General features: G+C 45.2%; 1 protein-coding gene across 1 annotated transcript in view; it reads left to right on the top strand.

Annotated features, from left to right (window-relative positions):
* Positions 1–4,561: 4,561 nt before the first annotated feature.
* c19h20orf96 (chromosome 19 C20orf96 homolog) overlaps positions 4,562–20,183 on the top strand; it is a 52,644-nt gene continuing 37,022 nt past the window's right edge. Inside the window, exons 1-6 of the mRNA XM_068000757.1 lie at positions 4,562–4,662; positions 7,958–8,032; positions 10,082–10,259; positions 13,313–13,440; positions 16,584–16,742; positions 17,600–17,699. Coding sequence (XP_067856858.1) covers positions 7,973–8,032; positions 10,082–10,259; positions 13,313–13,440; positions 16,584–16,742; positions 17,600–17,699 — 625 coding nt within the window. The 5' untranslated portion in view covers positions 4,562–4,662; positions 7,958–7,972. The remainder of the gene's footprint in view (positions 4,663–7,957; positions 8,033–10,081; positions 10,260–13,312; positions 13,441–16,583; positions 16,743–17,599; positions 17,700–20,183) is intronic.

The raw sequence follows: 20,183 nt of genomic DNA, 5'->3' as shown, positions 1-20,183 counted from the left end.
CTCCCTAGATAGCCGGACTTGAACCTGCGCCTAAGACAGGCTCGGGGCCAAGGCAGCCATGGAAATGAGGTTAGCAGAAGTACGCCTGGCCCCTCCCGCCCTAGAGCAATGGAAGGGCACCCAAAGAAGCTGGCATCGGCCGTGCGCTGAGGAACCCCTCAGATTAGACAGTCTCAGGGGGCTAGACGGCAAAAGAAAGGTAAGTCCTACATCCATTTGCAGCTCCCCTGCTGATCTCCAGGCTGCTCTTGTCCAACAGAAGGCCCCAATGCCAGTGGCCAATCACGCAGCTGCGGACCTCTCAATGCAGCTAACAAAGAGTTTGAATTTATAGGAACGTACAAAGACGTGGAGAAATTGTACTCTGGTACTAATGGGCAAGAGATTTCTCATTGTCCAAAAGCACGCTCCAATATCTCTGGATTGGCAAGTAACGACTGACATTTTGTTTAAGCTTCTGCATGCAAGGGGCACAATTTGCAGCAATAGTATCTTCCAACAAATACCCTCAAGGTGTTTTACATATAAGCTTATTTTAAAAAAAATAATTGTTAATGTTCCTTGTTCCTGATGGGGCACACATCATGATAAATACGTTACATAATACAAAACAACCATGAACATTTGTCAATGTGCAGTTACACCTTTCTACACTTGACAACTATTACTCATTGGGAGTGATAATCAATCAATCATTGTGTCAGGTATGTCATTTATAAGATCAATAAAGGCTTCCAAACTAGGGTTGCCAACGCTCCAGGATTGACCTGGAGGTCTCCAGGAATTGAAGATTAATCTTCAGGACAATCCGACGAGCAACCCAGGAGAAAAATCATAGGGGAATTAAATAATTTTTTTTTTCCTTTGAACACTTTTATTAGTTATAAAAATATTGATGGGGGGGAGGAAGTCTTGTTTGACTGACAGTCAAGAGTCATCCAATCGGACAACGAAGAGTCTGTTTGCTTTCCAATGGGGTAGGGATAGGGTTGCCAACTCTCGTTGTACATATTACTGAAGGTTTCATCACATGACCTCCAGCCGCCAACTGCCCAGCCTCCACGCTTCTGCCATTGGTCGCCCAACACTTCCATCCTTACAGCGCACTGCCTTCCCACGCCAATTGAAAAGCGAAGAGTCTTCATTACCCAGTTAGATGATTCTTGACTGTCAGTCAAACAGCCTTTATTCCCATCTCCAATATTTTTATAACTAATAAACAGAAGTGTTCAAAGAAAATGAAAGAAACACACAATTTTTTTAATGCCCCTGTGATTTTTCTCCAGGGTGTTGCTCACAGCAATGGCCTGGAGATTAATTGTAAACAATTTTACAACACCAAGTTATAGTCCAGCGATTTTATTTTAAATTCACAAGCTTTCGGAGGCTACCTCCTTCCTCAGGTGAACGATGTGGAAATGAAATCCTCGAAATGAAGTCGCATTTATAATTCACAGAACAATGCTTGGTGATAACAGACAGTTTTTTCAACTGCCCGTTGCCAAGGCAATCAGTGTGCAGACAGACAGGTGTTACCTGCCAGGTCTCAGAATATACAAATCACCAAAAAAAACAACAAACAAAAAAAAACAGAGATAGAGAGGTAGAAACATAGAAAAGATTAATGGGCAACGTCCCAGACTCTTCCATCATCATCCTTGGTTACGTCCTGTCCCACCGGCAGGACAGGCCCACCAGAGGTGGCGGTACAGTGATATACAGTCAGGAGGGAGTGGTCCTGGGAGTCCTCAGCATTGACTCTGGACCCCATGAAATCTCATGGCATCAGGTCAAACATGGGCGAGGAAACCTCCTGCTGATTACCACCTACCGCCCTCCCTCAGCTGATGATATCAGTCCTCCTCCATGTTGAACAGAACTTGGAGGAAGCACTGAGGGTAGCAAGGGCACAAAATGTACTCTGGGTGGGGGACTTCAATGTCCATCACCAAGAGTGGCTCGGTAGCACCACCACTGACCGAGCTGGCCGAGTCCTGAAGGACATAGCTGCTAGACTGGGCCTGCGGCAGGTGGTGAGCGAACCAACACGAGGGAAAAACTTACTTGACCTCGTCCTCACCAATCTACCTGTCGCAAATGCATCTGTCCATGACAGTATTGGTAGGAGTGACCACCGCACAGTCCTCGTGGTGATGAAGTCCCGTCTTCGTACTGAGGACACCATCCAATGTGTTGCGTGGCACTACCACCGTGCTAAGGGATAGATTCAGAACAGATCGAGCAGCTCAAAACTGGGCATCCATGAGGCGCTGTGGGCCATCAGCAGCAGCAGAATTGTATTCCAGCACAATCTGTAACCTCATGGCCCGGCATATTCCTCACTCTACCATTACCAACAAGCCAGGGGATCAACCCTGGTTCAATGAGGAGTGTAGAAGAGCATGCCAGGAGCAGCACCAGGTGTACCTAAAAAAAATGAGGTGCCAACCTGGTGAAGCTACAACTCAGGACTACATGGATGCTAAACAGCGGAAGCAACATGCTATAGACAGAGCTAAGCGATTCCACAACCAACGGATCACATCAAAGCTCTGCAGTCCTGTCGCATCCTCTGCCGCATCCAGTCGTGAATGATGGTGGACAATTAAACAACTAACGGGAGGAGGAGGCTCTGTAAACATCCCCATCGTCAACGATGGGGGAGTCCAGCACGTGAGTGCAAAAGACAAGGCTGAAGCGTTTGCAACCATCTTCAGCCAGAAGTGCCGAGTGGATGATCCATCTCGGCCGCCTCCCGATATTCCCACCATCACAGAAGCCAGTCTTCAGCCAATTCGATTCACTCCACGTGATATCAAGAAACGGCTGAGTGCACTGGATACAGCAAAGACTATGGGCCCGGACAACGTCCTGGCTGTAGTGCTGAAGACTTGTGCTCCAGAACTAGCTGCTCCTCTAGCCAAGCTGTTCCAGTACAGCTACAACACTGGATTCTACCCCACAATGTGGAAAATTGCGTAGGTATGTCCTGTCCACAAAAAGTAGGACCAATCCAATCCGGCCAATTACCGCCCCATCAGTCTACTCTCGATCATCAGCAAAGTGATGGAAGGTGTCGTCGACAGTGCTATCAAGCGGCACGTACTCACCAATAACCTGCTCACCGATGCTCAGTTTGGGTTCCGCCAGGACCACTCGGCTCCAGACCTCATTACAGCCTTGGTCCTAACATGGACAAAAGAGCTGAATTCCAGAGGTGAGGTGAGAGTGACTGCCCTTGACATCAAGGCAGCATTTGACTGAGTGTGGCACCAAGGAGCCCTAGTAAAATTGAAGTCAATGGGAATCGGGGGAAAACTCTCCAGTGGCTGGAGTCATACCTAGCACAAAGGAAGATGGTAGCGGTTGTTGGAGGCCAATCATCTCAGCCCCAGGTCATTGCTGCAGGAGTTCCTCAGGGCAGTGTCCTAGGTCCAACCATCTTCAGCTGCTTCATCAATGACCTTCCCTCCATCATAAGGTCAGAAATGGGGATGTTCGTTGATGATTGCACAGTGTTCAGTTCCATTTGCAACCCCTCAGATAATGAAGCAGTCCGAGCCCGCATGCAGCAAGACCTGGACAACATCCAGGCTTGGGCTGATAAGTGGCAAGTAACATTCGCGCCAGAAAAGTGCCAGGCAATGACCATCTCCAACAAGAGAGAGTCTAACCACCTCCCCTTGACATTCAACGGCATTACCATCGCCGAATCCCCCACCATCAACATCCTGGGGGTCACCATTGACCAGAAACTTAACTGGACCAGCCATATAAATACTGTGGCCACAAGAGCAGGCCAGAGGCTGGGTATTCTGTGGCGAGTGACTCACCTCCTGACTCCCCAAAGCCTTTCCACCATCTACAAGGCACAAGTCAGGAGTGTGATGGAATACTCTCCACTTGCCTGGATGAGTGCAGCTCCAACAACACTCAAGAAGCTCGACACCATCCAGGACAAAGCAGCCCGCTTGATTGGCACCCCATCCACTACCCTAAACATTCACTCCCTTCACCACAGGATGCACTGCAGCAACTCGCCAAGGCTTCTTCGACAGCACCTCCCAAACCCGCGACCTCCACCACCTAGAAGGACAAGAGCAGCAGGCACATGGGAACACCACCACCTGCACGTTCCCCTCCAAGTCACACACCATCCCGACTTGGAAATATATCGCCGTTCCTTCATCGTCGCTGGGTCAAAATCCTGGAACTCCCTTCCTAACAGCACTGTGGGAGAATCTTCACCACACGGACTGCAGCGGTTCAAGAAGGCAGCTCACCACCACCTTCTCGAGGGCAATTAGGGATGGGCAACAAATGCCGGCCTCGCCAGCGACGCCCACATCCCGTGAACGAATAAAAAAAAATACACAACCACAGCCATGAACAAATTGTAAACTACGCATGCGCAGCATTGTTTGCCGCTGGAAATGGGCAAAGCGCATTTGGTCGGCGCCGGAGCCTCAACGCGCATGCGCGGGATGGGTTCGCCCCCCCCCACCCTCATGCGCAGGCGTCAGAATAGTTGACCAGTCTCTTCCACGCATGCGCCGCCTATTGAGCATGCGCGGTAACCAAGCCACCGAGCAAGCTTCAAGTTGACGGGCGGCTGCGATTGTTTGGGGCCCGGGCCTCGGAGGGTGGCGCGGGGGAGGGGCGGTAAGTGATTCAGGCCGAACATCCGTGCCGACCCGCTCGGGTCGGGTCTGGTCGGTCTGGCCGCCATTAGGAAAGACTTGACTTTTTTTTTAAAAATGAGAAACTTTTGTGTGAAAGGTTTAAATCAGTGCTGCTCCCAGGCGCAGGCGTGAGCTGGTGTTTCCATAGCAACGGGCAACACTCAGTCTCTTCACAAGATCCTTGGGGGGTGGGGGGGAAATCAGGGACCAAGAAATTCCCCACATGGACAGCAGTGACCACACTTCCAAAGTGGTTGGAAAGCACTTTTAGGGCGCTACATAAATGCACGTCTTTGCCTTTAGAAAGAAAGAATTTGCATTTCTATAGTGCCTTTCAGGACCTGAGGAGGTCCCAAATGCATTTTGCAGCCAATGAAGTACTTTTGAAGTGTAATTACTGTTGTAATGTAGGGAAACTAGGCAGTCAAATTGTGCAGAGCAAGCTGCCATATACAGTGATCAGATAAATGTCCAGATCATCTGTTGGTTGAGGGATAAATATTGGCTTTGCCTCCTGGGGCGAACTCCTCTGCTCTTTGAAATAGTGCTTTGGGGTCTTTTACATCCACCTGAGAGAGTAGACGTGGGGGTGGTCTTCGTTTAACATCTCATCCAAAAGACTATGTAGTACTCCCTCAGTGTCAATCTAGATTATATGTTTAAATTGCTGGAGTGGGGCTTGAACCTGCAACCTTCTGACTCAGAGGCAAGAGTGCTACCCATTGAGCCAAGGCTGATGCTTTAAGTTGGCCAAAGGCATTCTCATATATGTGTGACCAGTGTTCCTTACTGGCACTTTGTTCATTTTGTTTAATTGACTATGACTTCTCTTCCAGGATTGCTTATCTTGAAGAAGTTCTACTCTCTTGTGATTTATAGGAATATAGGAACAGGAGTAGGCCATTCAGCCCCTCGTGCCTGCTCCACCATTTGATAAGATCATGGTTGATCTGTGATCTAACTCCATATACCTGCCTTTAGCCCATTTCCCTTAATACCTTTGGTTGCCTATCTATCTCAGATTTAAATTTAGCAATTGAGCTAGCATCAATTGCCGTTTGCGGAAGAGAATTCCTGTTTGTTGCTTTTACCCTGTTCACCTTAATTTTTGTCCCTTTACCTTGTGTTTGATTTCCCTTCTCCCTTTTCCTTGTTCAATTCACCTTTGATATCTTCCAGTTCTGAGGAAGGGTCACATACCCAAAACATTGACTGTGCTCTCGACAAATGGTGTCTGACCCGCTGAGTGCCTCCAACCTTTTCTGTTTTTGTTTCAGATTTCTAGCATCTGCAGTATTTTGCTTTTTTGCTCACAAGGTTAAAGGGTGACCTGATGGAGGTCTTCAAGATCATGAAAGGTTATGATAACTGAAAAGAGAGAAAGACTTGCATTTCTGTAGCACCTTTCATGACCTCAGGATGTCCCAAACCCCTTTAGAGCCAATGAAGTACTTTTGAAGTGTAGTCACTGTTATAATGCAGGAAACACAGCAGCCAATTTACAGCCAGTAGCCAATTTACACACAAGGTTCCACAAACAGTAATGTGATGATGATCAGATAATATTTTTTTTAGTGATGTTGGTTGAAGGATAAGTATTGGTCAGGACACAGGGGAGAGCTTCCATGCTCCTCTTCAAAATAGTGCACGGGATCTCTGAGAGAGCAGATGGGGCCTCTGTTTAACTTCTCATCCGAAAGGCGGCGCCTCCAACAATGCAGTACTCCCTCACTACTGCACTGAAGTGTCAGCCTAGATTATGTGCTCAAGTCTCTGGAGTGGAACTTAAACCTACAACCTTCTGGCTCAGAGGCGAGAGTGCTACCACAGAGCCACTGCTGATATCTATTATAAGCCCACCAACTCCCACAGCTACCTCAATTATACTTCTTCCCACTGTAAGGACTAAGTTCCTTTCTCCCAGTTTCGCCATCACCGTTGCCTCTGCTCTGACAATGCCACCTTCCACAGCAGAGCTTCTGAATCCTCAGTCGAGGATTCCCTCCACCATGTTAGACATGGCCCTCAACCGTGTTCATCCTATTTCCCATACTTTTGCCCTTAGCCCTTCTCCTCCCTCCCAGAACCATGAGAGGGTCCCCCTTGTCCTCACCTTCCACCCCACCAGCCTCTGCATTCGATGGATCACCTTATTATCCCTCAGGACATTTCAAAACTCTTCACAACTAATGAATTACTTTTTGAAGTACAGTCACTTCTTGTACAAGTAACACAGGGGACTGAACACAAGGTCCTATAAACAGCGATCGAGATAAATGACCAATTAATCTCAAACTAGTGGCATGTTGGCCAGGACACCTGGAGAATATAGTGCAGCACAGATGAACAACAGATATTAGAGGTGAAGTTCCTCTTTTAACAAGAAAGGGGAAGGTGTCTTTTTTTTCTGTGTATTTAATGTCCTAACACATTTGCAAGAACACGTGACTTTGAAATATCCAATATCTGAAAAGGCAATTCTGTTAGCAGATGGTTAATTACAGAAAAAACAGATGCTTTTATAGAATTACATAGAATTTATAGCACGGAAACAGGCCATTCAGTCCAACTTCATCGTCGCTGGGTCAAAATCCTGGAACTCCCTACCTAACTGCACTGTGGGAGAACCTTCACCACACAGACTGCAGCGGTTCAAGAAGGCAGCTCACCACCACCTTCTCAAGGGCAATTAGGGATGGGCAATAAATGCCGGCCTTGCCAGCGACGCCCACATCCCATGAACGAATAAAACAAAAACTGGTCTATGCTCGACAAGAGCCTCCTCCTGACCCTATTAGCATATCTTTCTATTCCCTTCTCCCTCATGGGCTTATCTAGCTTCCCCTTAAATGCATCTATGCTATTCGCCTCAACTACTACTCATGATGGCGAGTTCCACATCCTTACCACTCTTTGAGTAAAGAAGTTTCTCCTGAATTCTTTAAATTTTTTAAACTTTAAAAGAAATAATTTTGCCTCCATAATATCTGCAGCAACCTATCCTTGCTGTGGTAGTCGGCATGTTGGGTTTGTAGCTGTGTTTGCAGAGTACACTTTGTTAGGAACAATGCCAGCATCAAAACTTCCTAATGTCACTGTTCAATCCCTTTCAAGAAGCAGCAATTAAAATTGCTTTAACAAAAAAAAATACTATCTCTTATATAAAAAAAAACCCTAGTAATATTTCTTTGGATCACACAACATCGCCAGAACCACCAGTCTATACTCTGCAATATGGTGTATTATAGTTTTATCATTTACCTTGTTATCCACAGGACCTTTGGAACGAGATGGCGACAGTGACTGAAAACAATATTATGAAATCCTTAGAAAAGGAATGTGTTACGATAGTGAGTATCGGGAGCAACAATGTTGTGATTTATTGACGTATTTTAAATCCAGTCCAATACAAAAAATGTTTACATCACCAAGGCTTTGAAGGCTGGGTACAGCAGTACCTAGCTGGTACTAGGTTGGAGAAATAGATTGGCAGTTTCAGATAAGTATCCCAGAAGCTGATTCCTATTTTTACCGTCCATTTGATGGTTGAAGACATGACTAACGACAGCTGATTGCCTCCCAGGCCTCCAACTGGCCACATCTTGTGTGGAGCAACGTAATTTTTCTCAAACCATTTGAGAACCTACACAGCACTATACATTCAAAGTACTTCCTCAGATTATTGAAACCTGAATCAAAACCACTCATTCAGAGATGTGGAAAGTCGTGTTCCAAATCTAGATCTGTAAGTTTGGATTTGGCTCTTTGAAGCACTGAATGGACTTCTTTTGTAAAGCTGCTGTACCCATTTGAGATCCAAGCTAAAGGAATATTTGCTCTTCTGTCATCAACATAGCAGTTCCCCCTTTCAGATCAATCGTCCTCTCTGGTGCCCTGGTAGTTACGCAGATTACATTGGGCATAAAGGAGCTAACACTGACGTACAATACAAACTGCTATACTGGGTCTAGGTAAACTGCTTTCTTTTATGCTTTGTAACTGTGAATGACATACTCAATATTTCCTCATGGAATACTAGTTTTATTCCACACAGCTCGCTATAATCTACATGTCAAGGAAAACTCGTACATCATTGAGGGATGTATGCTGTTTTCTGAACAATGTCCAGTTGCCAGAGCTTTTAGGAGTGAGCCTTAAAGGGAAGCTCCATGTGAGGTTTTAAAGGAGCAGACAACTTTTAATTGTTCTTATATTTCCAATATTACAGTTTGTTAGCAATGTTTCTTGTTATTTTTTTTAATTTTTATGAAAAGTTGTATTTTTTAAATTTAGGGAATTTTTGTGATGTTAGTAGGCAATATCTGTGGGAAGCTCAAGTAGGTGAATGTTTATTGTCTGCTAGTTCACTGGGAAACCAATTGTAATTGAAACATTTTGAGAACTTAAGAATTAGAAGAGCTGAAAAAGGTGTGTAAAAGAAGCTTACCATACTGGCCTTCATGGAAGCTTAGAGCAAGTCATCTGGGTGTCACCTCCAGAGTCTCACAACAGTCATAACATCAAGTTCAAATTAATTATGGGGTTGGTTCCAAAGTTTTCCCAAATACATATTTCATGGTTGAAGTGGTCAAAGATGAAAAAGGGCATATCTAGGAGATCAGACGCATCAGATCTGCACTGGCTGCACCTGCTGTTAGCCCACTAACCATTTATGCGGGCCCTGTCCCATCTACCTGGCAGCGACTGATTGGAACTGGATCTACAGACTCCAAGGAGGTCAACAAGGAACTGGTCGCAGAGCTGATAATGTTCCATGGACCCTGCAGCAGATCTGCATCAGGAGATTTCACTGCCCAGTGTCAGTCACGGTCATCTCATCCCTTCTAAATGGTTTTGCCTGTGACTTCTTTCAGGCTAGCAGATGCATCAACTGCAGAGTTGGCCAATCTGCTGTCCCATATATATCAAACAGTAGGCTGATGCTTAGGTCAGTATGGCCAGCACTTTCCATCGCATGATGCAGCTGGCCAATGTCATCACGCAGCTGCATTTCCCAAAGTAATGGGGCCAATTTGTGCACAGCAAGATCCCACAAACAGCAGTGAAATGAATGACCAGTTAATCTGTTCTGGTGACGTTGCTTGAGGATAAACGTTGACCAGGACTTCGTGAGAACTACCACTGTTAGGATCTTTTATATCCACCTGAACAAGCAAACTGAGCCTGACATTATCATCCCATCTGAAAGACAGCACCTCCAACAATGCAGCACTCTTTGAGCACTGCGCTCAAGTGTCTGCCTAGTTTATGTGCCCAAGTCCTGGAGTGAGGTTTGAACCTTCTGACTCAGATCAGAGTAAGCCAAGCTGGTACTGTATCACTTTTAAATTCATCTGTTAAAACACATCTGTAAATGCTTTGGTTTCCGCTGTCTTTAGGATTATAGTCAGTGGGAGAGGACAGACAGACGTGGAAGGGGTCGCCGTGCACAGACCTCTTCACTCCCACCTATTAGGTGGTCACCGGAAGCTTTAGGAAATCACTGGACGATTGTGAAGAAAGACAAGCAAAAATCAGCAGCACATCGTGCTACCCAAGAGCAGAACAAGTCAGAAGGTATTTTGAATTCTAAGACTGCCAGGAAGTCCAGGGACAATCTAGTCTCCCTGTGCTGACCATTTTGTTTTAAACTCTCACACTGATGCTAAAATAAACACTATTATGCCAAGCGCGAAACCCGGAAGTGCAATTGGTGGCACTACTCCAAGAAGGACATGAGCTTCTTATGATGTCCTGGCTAAAATCTCTTCCTCCACCAATATTATCAAAAATGATTCATAACTCATTGGGGTAAATTTTAGCTTCCAGCCCGGAAGGGAGTAGAGGGATAATTTCCGGGTGCGAAACCCGGAAGGTAAGTGGGCAGGTCATGATCGCAGTACTGAGGGAGTGTTGCACCACATAGTTTAGTACCTCAAAAAGAATGAAAGACTTGCATTTATATAAAGTATTTAATGACTTCAGCGTATCCCAAAGCACTTTACAGCCAATGAAGTACTTTTAAAGTGTAGTCACTGCTGTAATGTAGGAAACATGGTAGCCAATTTGCATAAAGCAATGTAATAATAACCAGATAATCTGTTTTAGTGCTAAATATTGGCCAGTACACTGGGGAAAAGCCCTCTGCTCTTCTTCGAAATAGTGCCATGGGATCTTTTAGTCCACCTGAGAGGTCAGACTGGGTTTAATATCTTGCTGGAAAGACTGCACCTTCAACAGTGCAGCACTCCCTCAGTACTGCACTGCAATGGATTTGTACTTCCGTCTCGAGTGGGATGTGAACTCACAACCATCTGCCATAGATGGCGAGAATGTTATCACTGAGCCATGGCTGACACGTTCAAAACACAGCACTGCAAAGTACTCCACTGGTGTATCAGCTTAGATTATGAGCTCAAACACCTGCTATGGGGCTCAAACCTGCAATCTTCTAACAAATAAGCCAGGTTGACATTTGCTTCTACTAGGGAAGTCCTGACTGCAAATGCCATCTTTGAACTTTAATCTCTCACATTAGGTCCATGGCTCAACTGTTGCTGTTTTTGTGCTTCCCAATTGTTTCTACTAAAATGAGTATTCAATAAAGGGAAAGGCAAGTACTTTTATCCAAGGTATTTTGTAGTGAAAAAGATACACAGGAAAAGAAAAATGTTTGGCAGTTTCATATCTTCCTACCTGATTATTTCACTGATAGGGAGTCGCCCCTAACCTGATTGAGTTCTTTGATGAAGTATCAGAGAAAGTTGATGAAGGTAGTGCAGTAGATGTTGTATATGTGGACTTTCAAAAGGTATTTGATAAAGTACCACGTAACAGACTTATTCGGAAAATAGAAGCACATGGGATTAAAGGGACGGTGGCAACTTGGGTACATAATTGGCTAAGGGATAGGAGGCAGAGAGTATTGGTGAACGGATGTTTTTCTGACTGGAGAGAAGTATGCAGGGGGGTCCCCCAGGAGTCGGTATTAGGACCATTGCTTTTCTTGTTATATTTAAATGACCTGGACTTGGGTATAGGGAAGTTTGCGGATGATACAAAACGTGGTAACATAGTAAATAGTGAGGAGAATCGTTGCAGACTGCAGGAGGACATGGACAGACTGGTGAAATGGGCAGACACATGGCAAATCCAATTTAATGCAAATAAGTGTGAAATGATGCACCGAGGAAGGAACAACATAGAGAGGCAGTATAATCTAAATGGTATTATTTTGAGGGGAGTGCAAGAGCAGAGGGACATGGGGGTACATATTCACAAATCTTTGAAGGTGCAGGGCAAGTTGATAAGGCGGTTAAGAAAGCCTATGGGATACTTGGCTTTGTAAATAGGTGCATTGAATACAAAAACAAGGAAGTCATGCTAAACCTTTACAAATAACTGGTTAGGCCTCAGCTGGAGTATTGTGTACAATTCTGGGCACCACACTTTAGAAAGGGTGTCAAGGCTAAATTTAAATCTGAGATAGATAGTTTTTTGGCAACCAATGGTATTAAGGGATATGGGCCAAAGGCAGGTATATGGAGTTAGATCACAGATCAGCCATGATCTTATCAAATGGCGGAGCAGGCACGAGGGGCTGAATGGCCTACTCCTGTTCCTATGTTCCTATAAGGCCTTGGAGAGGGTACAGAGGAGGTTTACCAGGATGATACCAGGGATGAGGGAGTTCAGTTCTGTGGAGAGATTGGAGAAGCTAGGATTGTTCTCCTTAGAGCAGAGAAGGTTAAGGGGAGACCTATTAGAAGTATTCAAAATAATGAGGGGTTTTGATAGAGCAAATAGGGAGAAACTATTTCCTCTGGCAAGTGGGTCGGTAATCAGAGGTCACAGATTTAAAATAATTTGCAAAAGAACTAGAGGGGAAATGAGGAGAAATCTTTTCACACAGAGGGTTGTTAAGATCTGGAAGGCACTACCTGAAATGGTAGCGGAAGCAGATTCCATAGGAACTTTCAAAAGGTAATTGGACATGTACTTGAAAAGGACTAATTTGCAGGGTTATGGGGAAAAAGCTGGGACTAAATTGGACAGCTCTTTCAAAGAGCTGGCACAGGCACGTCGGGCCGAATGACATCCCTCTGTGCTGCAAGATTCTACGATTCTATGATTTATCCTAGAGTGACTCAGTGGCAAACCGCAGAAGTTACAGTTTCAGCCTAGAGCCAATCCGTAGCCATGTGATCCCAGAAAATAACTCTGCCATCACCAGCGTGGTTACCTAGGGTTGGGTGGAAAACTGGAAGTTTATATATAATGTATTACCACATCTTGAAGTCAGGTATTTACAATTTACAACAATTATCTCACTCCCTTGACGTGCCACTGCTTTATAATAGTCTTCTGGTTACCTGCTGCCCTGTATATTAAGTACTTGAATATAAAAAAACGTCCGAGTTGCCCCATGTTTCCAGCTGAATTGCATTCTCAATACATTTCGGACTTGATATTACACACTGGGTCACACACTTTTGATCATTTAGCACATTTGTATGAAGTTCTTTCTTCACCCATTTTAATGGAGATGTTAACCTGTTTATACCTGCGTTGAAATAGCAAACTTACGCCAGTATCCGATGGCATAATCTCACGGCCTTGGTCTATTTTAGGTATATTCCGGCCGTGTACAGCTCAGTTCTGTTCACCCAAATGCAATCATCCCTGGCATAAAAGAATAGTTATACGGGAGGATGATGCCTGCCTCATCGAAATGAAAGAAAAAATCAATATACTTAAGGTAATTATTAATGATGGCATTACCGTTGAATCATATGTTGTAGTACTAGGTATATACACTGCAAGTGTATGTTGGAGGTGAAACAAAGCCTTGGGGGATACTTTTTGTTTAACATGCTTCTTCAATAAGTGTGATTGTCTGTCTGACTGTCACTGGCAATGGTGGAAAATGATGTGCCGGCTGCAGGACTTCCCTTCCCGTTGCACTAATTCTACGTTTGGACACCCTCCGGTAAATCACCCAAGTGGCCATTACTGAAATGTGAGCCTTGACGGTGAGTATTGGCAGGATACTCAACCATGGGGCACATCACTCAGAGCCTGTCACTGTCTTCACCCGACATTCACACACCTGCACTGCCATCTAGGGTCACCGACTAGTGGCTAGGGCTGCAACTCTGACCAATTTTACCTTTCCCTAACCCAGGGCACCGAGGCCAATTACCATCAAATAATTGAGACCAAGCCAAAGACTTTCCTATGTTGTGTGGCTTAGCTACTCCCATGGATAAACCCACTGAACAATTGAAAGAACTTTTCCTCCCTTTTGTAAATTAATTTTAAAAAATCAGTATTTCAAACCATTTTCAATATACATCCATGGTGTATATACATTCCTATTAGTTTAACTTTTAACTGTACGTTAACTTTCCATCAATACTTCAGTCCATTTACACAATGTACATTCCATAGTGAAACCTGACGTTCAATATTTCCTAAATCTATTAAACTGTACGAACATCTGAAGAAAACAAAAAGTTTTATAAATAAATTTTTGCCTGAGGGGGGAGGGGGAAGAGGAGTGGCAACTTGCTCTCACAAGTCAAGTAATGCAAGAAATGCATCTCTATATGGGATAAAGATCCCCCCTGTCTTGTAAAGAAACCTTAAAGCAAAGCTCGGAAGATCACAGGGCTGATTATCCTCTGCCCTGCTTCCAAAAAGCGCTCCAAAAATGGGTGCAATGCAGAAGGAAATTGGGTGCTAGTCCTTTGCTCCCATTTTGCTCCTGAACAGCACTGCATGCAAACTTCCTGCATGTCTTTTCTGGTGTCTGCACCTGAAGAGGTTTGCAGCCGTGTAAATTTCACGCAGATGAACGTCAAAGACCTTTGCACTCAAACTTCCTCTCATAGCACCTGGTTCAGTTCAGGGACAAACTGCTCCCAGTAAAGCCTGGTGCTACTGATTCCACAGCTGCCCTATAAGCATTGTCGTAAGGGACATTGGTATTGCCAAGAAAGATATTTAAGTTTGACTTTTTGAATTAAAAAAAAAATGCTTTTGCTGCTTCTGTACTTGTTGCGGAATGCTGTCATTCCATCACACTTAGTGACGGAGCCTGTGTTGGGTACTGTGCCGCATTGCCCTTTTGTGATCTGCTTATTTGGAGGCAGAGAAGGAGAAACGACCCCTTGACAGCTGCTGAACTCATTCGCCTGAGCCACAGAAACCTGTTTCTCCAGAGTGGGGAACGCCCCCCCCCCCCCCCCCAACCATCTACCTGACCATACAATCGCTCCATGGTACCTGGAATGAAAGGAGAAGCCTCCAGGCCAATCCAGCACCTTCCTCCTGTTACCGCAGCCTCATTCTCCGTACCCACGTTTGTTTTTCCCTGTTCCTCCACCAGAGTGCCGCCCTCTTACCAATTCCCCCTCCAAGACAGACTGCAGAGGAGCACAGACTCCTGCTCCCTCCAGCCTGGTACATTAAAATGAACAAGAGGAGCGGAGACATGCACAGTTTAGCTCCAGAATTTTAAAATATAGAACTGTGACTGATCGATGAACATGAGTTGAATCACTTCACTGCCATAATGTTGAACAATCAGCACAACCCTTTTCCTGTATAAAAGGGAAATAAAACTGCTGGAACAAGGAAAGATCAACAAGTTGGTTGGTGATGTACATTTTCAATCCTGCCACTAAAGGTGACTCTCCTTCCAAATTCCCCTTCCTTCCTCTGTGGAATTGTTTGACACGGAATTTTCCTAAGCCTAGGATTGTGTATTTGCAAACCACCTCCCCCCAACCCCTCCCTCCAATAAATAGATAACATTCACCAAACTCTATGATGCTGCCTTTAAGGTCCGAGGAGTGCCCAGACTTCCTCTTCCCTTTGGCCTGTATCTCAGTGGCGCGTCCTCCACGTGCAGTACATTTCCGATACGCTGCACCGACGTTGCTCTCGGTCAGTACCAGGAGAGGAAGACAAAGAGAGATCTCAGTGACATTTCCAGATCGCACACCATTCGACCATCTGGATTCTCTTCGCACTACTTTTAGTTCACCAGTTAGTGCGCTCACGTAAATTCCTTTCTGCTGCACTTTAGCTCCCAAGTTAACTATGTGTTACCTAAGTTGTTGTTGTAGTATGCGGAGTCACTGAACTCCACAAAATCAGCGGGGGCAAAGTGGGGGGATGGTGTTCATTTCTTTACGTGTAAACAGTCACTGCACTACAAAGTAATTCTCAAAGCACTTTGTGATATTTCTGAGATGCATAAAAAGGTGTTATATAAACACAAGCCTTTCCATATTCTCTCCAGAAGTCATCTATAATCTACGTAAAGCAATTCTATGCAAATCACGCCCCCCCCCCCCCCCAACAGGCTTTCCATAGCTTCAAGCTCTACGGAGAAGTACGCCCCCATGAAAAATACACAACCCTAGGCTTAGGAAAATTCCCTGTCAAGGCCAAACAATTCCACAGAGGAAGGAAGGGGAATTTGGAAGGAGAGTCACCTCTGAGCTGCTTTTGTGCACCTCCAAGCATCTGGTTATGGAACAACATTGACGGAGGCCTGCGAGCACCTTGCCAGCCCATAATCTCGGCTGACCGTGCCGCATGGCTTAGGTCAACCACAAGGGGCGGACACGAAAAAATAATTAACAAAATAAAAACACATCAGGTGTTATCTTATAAAAGGAACGCTCGCGGTTTTGCTAATACTTTACAAATAAAGATGCCTTAGTGTTCACACGGTGAAAGTCTTGTGTTAAGGACATGGGGGGGGGGGTTAGGGTTATGGAAGTTCACCAGGGCCCACCGCAGCTTGTCCCTTTATAAAATATTAACTCTCCACCTGTGCCTCCAGTTGTATTTTGAAAGCCTGCAATGTTTAACCGTGCTGTTTCACAGTATTTAATAACAGCAAAGAAGAAGCAGATGGATGAATACAAGGACTATGGCAAGACCCTCCTCAATATGAACATGAGGCTGTCAAAGGAAATCAAAGAAACGGATGAAGTCGCCATGAAGGATTCCAGAAACCTCCTGGTTCAGTATGGCAAGCTTAGGGTATGGGTCTGGCGATATGTTAAGTGATGTCTATCTGACTGAGTGCTTTCCTCAGCTGTAGGTCTATAAGCCTAGAAGTTCTCAAGTGCAATTCAAAGTGGGCGACCTCGCACTTCTCCAAATTGAACTCCCACCTGCCGTAGTTTTGCCCACACACTTAGTCTGTCTACGTCCCTTTTTGTAACTTCTTGCTCCCGTCTACAGAAACAGCGTTGAATGAGGGAAACTGGAAGGCGAGTCAACCCAAGCCATTCTATTGCATCTCATTGAAGAGTGAGATTGGCAAAGGCCTGGAGTTGGTTGCTTACCAGTGTCTAAATAGGAGTGAGGGCTTCCGTTCAGGGGACCAACGGGAGCATAGGAACAGGAGGAGGTCATGGATACAACTGGAAAACACGAGCATTTAAGAATCGTAATGCATATAATTTGAAAGAGTGCTCTCGGAAAAATAAGGAAGCCAAACCCTTCTGATAGATCTGAGTGAATTTCCGTGGAAACTGATGTATAAAATTGATGTGAAACTTATATCCCAATTAAAACCGGAGGTATGCTAACAGTTTAATTAAACAGCTAACACCTGAGAAAAGCCAGCGACCACACGCAAGACTCCCTAGCCAGGAGAATCAGCTGACTTGCTGGTACCACAGAAAAGTGCACTCGCGTCCCCAGTGTTAACTTTCATGCACCACCCTTTCAACCCATTGCAGGTTGAGAGATATGACAGTTTATGCCTGAATATCTTACAATAAGAAACTATAAGTGGAGCTGAGTAGTAGAAATGAGTGTGGGTAAATTGAATTTGTTCAGTCACTTCTGACGTCAGTCTTGTCAATTTCCTCCCTCATTTTGTATGTAAGAAAGGAATTTCTGGTGTAGGTGAATGGAAACGACAGGAGATTGAAGCAGCGAGAGTCGACCTCGAAGACACTGAAAAAATAGTGGAACAAAAATTCGGAGGTCAGTGAAGAACAATTTGTGTATTATGAATTTATTTCTTTGTAAGAATATGCACTGCAGTTTACTTCAGTTCCCCTGTGGTAGGGAATGGGAAAATCAGCCATGGTTACTCTTCCTGATTGCTGTCCAGTAGCTGTTAGAAACCAGGAAAGATCTACTAGATTCTTGGTCATGAGTGAGTTCTGGGCACCTGCTTTGGGGAAACTGAATTGGAAGACTTGCTACGCCCAACAGCATGATGAAACTGAGTCATAAAGATATTAACTTGAAGTGCCTCTGTAGCAGGAAACCTGTGTGTGTGTTCAACACTCAGTAATTGTCACATTTTATGATTTTTGCTTATTTGATCTAAAAGGGATTTTGTGTTAATTTCTGTTTTAATGTTGCTATGAAGTTAAATTTAACTCACAAGGAGTTAACTCCCAGGAATACCCAGGTTATTCAGGATGTGGGTTAGGTCCACTACCTGGGGAGTCAGACAAAGTAGTTTATGGAATTGTGTTTCTCGCATACCAGATTAGTTTGAGATCACAGGGACCTCACGTTGCCTCCTAGAAATATTCACACCTGTAATGCTTCCATTCATTGAGCGCAGCAGGAGTCCTAGCAAAACAGGCAGTGTAGCTACCATGGCCCCCACACCAATGGCAACTCAATGAATCAGTCCTCCAGGAAGAGGAGGGGAGGAGCAGGGGTTTCGTTTTTGGCTGTACTCTTTCTGAGTAAGGAAAAAAAGTGCAGTAAGTTTCAGTCTGTAATAGTCAATGAGGCAGAAGGACCTTGCTTTATCTTCAGTCAGAGGAAAGACTGAGAGAGACTCTAGGATGAGACATGAGCCACGTGGCCTGTAATAGGTACGATTAGTGCCAGCTATTTCCAGGGATTTCTAGCCTAGTTAGAGGGATAGATACTGTTCTGTGCAGCCAAGAGCGAGAGTCCCGAAGGCTGTGTTGCCTACCCGGTGCCAGGGTTAAGGACATCTCCTCACGGCTGGAGAGAAATTTTTTTTTTTTTTTTTTAAATTCGTTCACGGGATGTGGGCGTCGCTGGCAAGGCCGGCATTTATTGCCCATCCCTAATTGCCCTCGAGAAGGTGGTGGTGAGCCGCCTTCTTGAACCGCTGCAGTCCGTGTGGTGACGGTTCTCCCACAGTGCTGTTAGGAAGGGAGTTCCAGGATTTTGACCCAGCGACAATGAAGCAACGGCGATATATTTCCAAGTCGGGATGGTGTGTGACTTGGAGGGGAACGTGCAGGTGGTGTTGTTCCCATGCGCCTGCTGCCCTTGTCCTTCTAGGTGGTAGAGGTCGCGGGTTTGGGAGGTGCTGTCGAAGAAGCCTTGGCGAGTTGCTGCAGTGCATCCTGTGGATGGTGCACACTGCAGCCACAGTGCGCCGGTGGTGAAGGGAGTGAATGTTTAGGGTGGTGGATGGGGTGCCAATCAAGCGGGCTGCTTTATTTTGGATGGTGTCGAGCTTCTTGAGTGTTGTTGGAGCTGCACTCATCCAGGCAAGTGGAGAGTATTCCATCACACTCCTGACTTGTGCCTTGTAGATGGTGGAAAGGCTTTGGGGAGTCAGGAGGTGAGTCACTCGCCACAGAATACCCAGACTTATGGCTGGTCCAGTTAAGTTTCTGGTCAATGGTGACCCCCAGGATGTTTGGAGTGGGAGGGGGAGGATCCAGTTGTCATGGTCCACGTAGGTACCAATGACATAGGTAGGACTAAGAAAGAGGTTCTGCTGAGGGAGTTTGAGCAGCTAGGGACTAAATTAAAAAGCAGGACCACAAAGATGATAATCTCCGGATTATTACCTGAGCCACGAGCAAATTGGCACAGGGTAAATCAGATCAGAGAGATGAATGCGTGGCTCAAAGTTTGGTGTGGGAGAAGTGGGTTTCGATTCATGGGGCACTGGCACCAGTACTGGGGAAAGAGGGAGCTGTTCCGTTGGGATGGGCTTCACCTGAACCATGCTGGGACCAGTGTACTGGCAAACCGAATAACTAGGGTGGTAGAGAAGGCTTTAAACTAAATAGAGGCGGGGAGGGCTCAGGTGGGGCGAAGTTTAGAATGATAAAGAGAAAAGACAAGGAAGTAGTACAGGAAAGTGATGGGGGTAATGATAAACAGTGTGTCAAGAAGGGACAGAGCGCGCGAGCAAATGGGGCTGGGGTAGGAAAGAATGGTAAAAAGACAAAATTAAAGGTTCTTTATCTGAATGCACGCAGCATTCGTAATAAGATAGATGAATTGACGGCACAAATAGAAACAAATGGGTATGATCTTGTGGCCATTACAGAGACGTGGTTGCAAGGTCACCAAGGCTGGGAGCTAAATATTCAGGATTATTTAACATTTCGAAAGGATAGGAAAAAAGGTAGAGGTGGTGGGGTAGCTCTGTTAATAAAGGATGAAATTGGTATAATAGTGAGAAATGATCTTGGCTCAGAAGATCAAGATGTCGAATCAATTTGGGTGGAG

The sequence above is a fragment of the Heptranchias perlo genome, chromosome 19 (assembly GCF_035084215.1).
Source record: "Heptranchias perlo isolate sHepPer1 chromosome 19, sHepPer1.hap1, whole genome shotgun sequence".
NCBI lineage: Eukaryota > Metazoa > Chordata > Chondrichthyes > Hexanchiformes > Hexanchidae > Heptranchias > Heptranchias perlo.
Note: the sequence above shows the minus strand (reverse complement) of the source record. Positions and strands in the feature narration are given on the sequence as shown.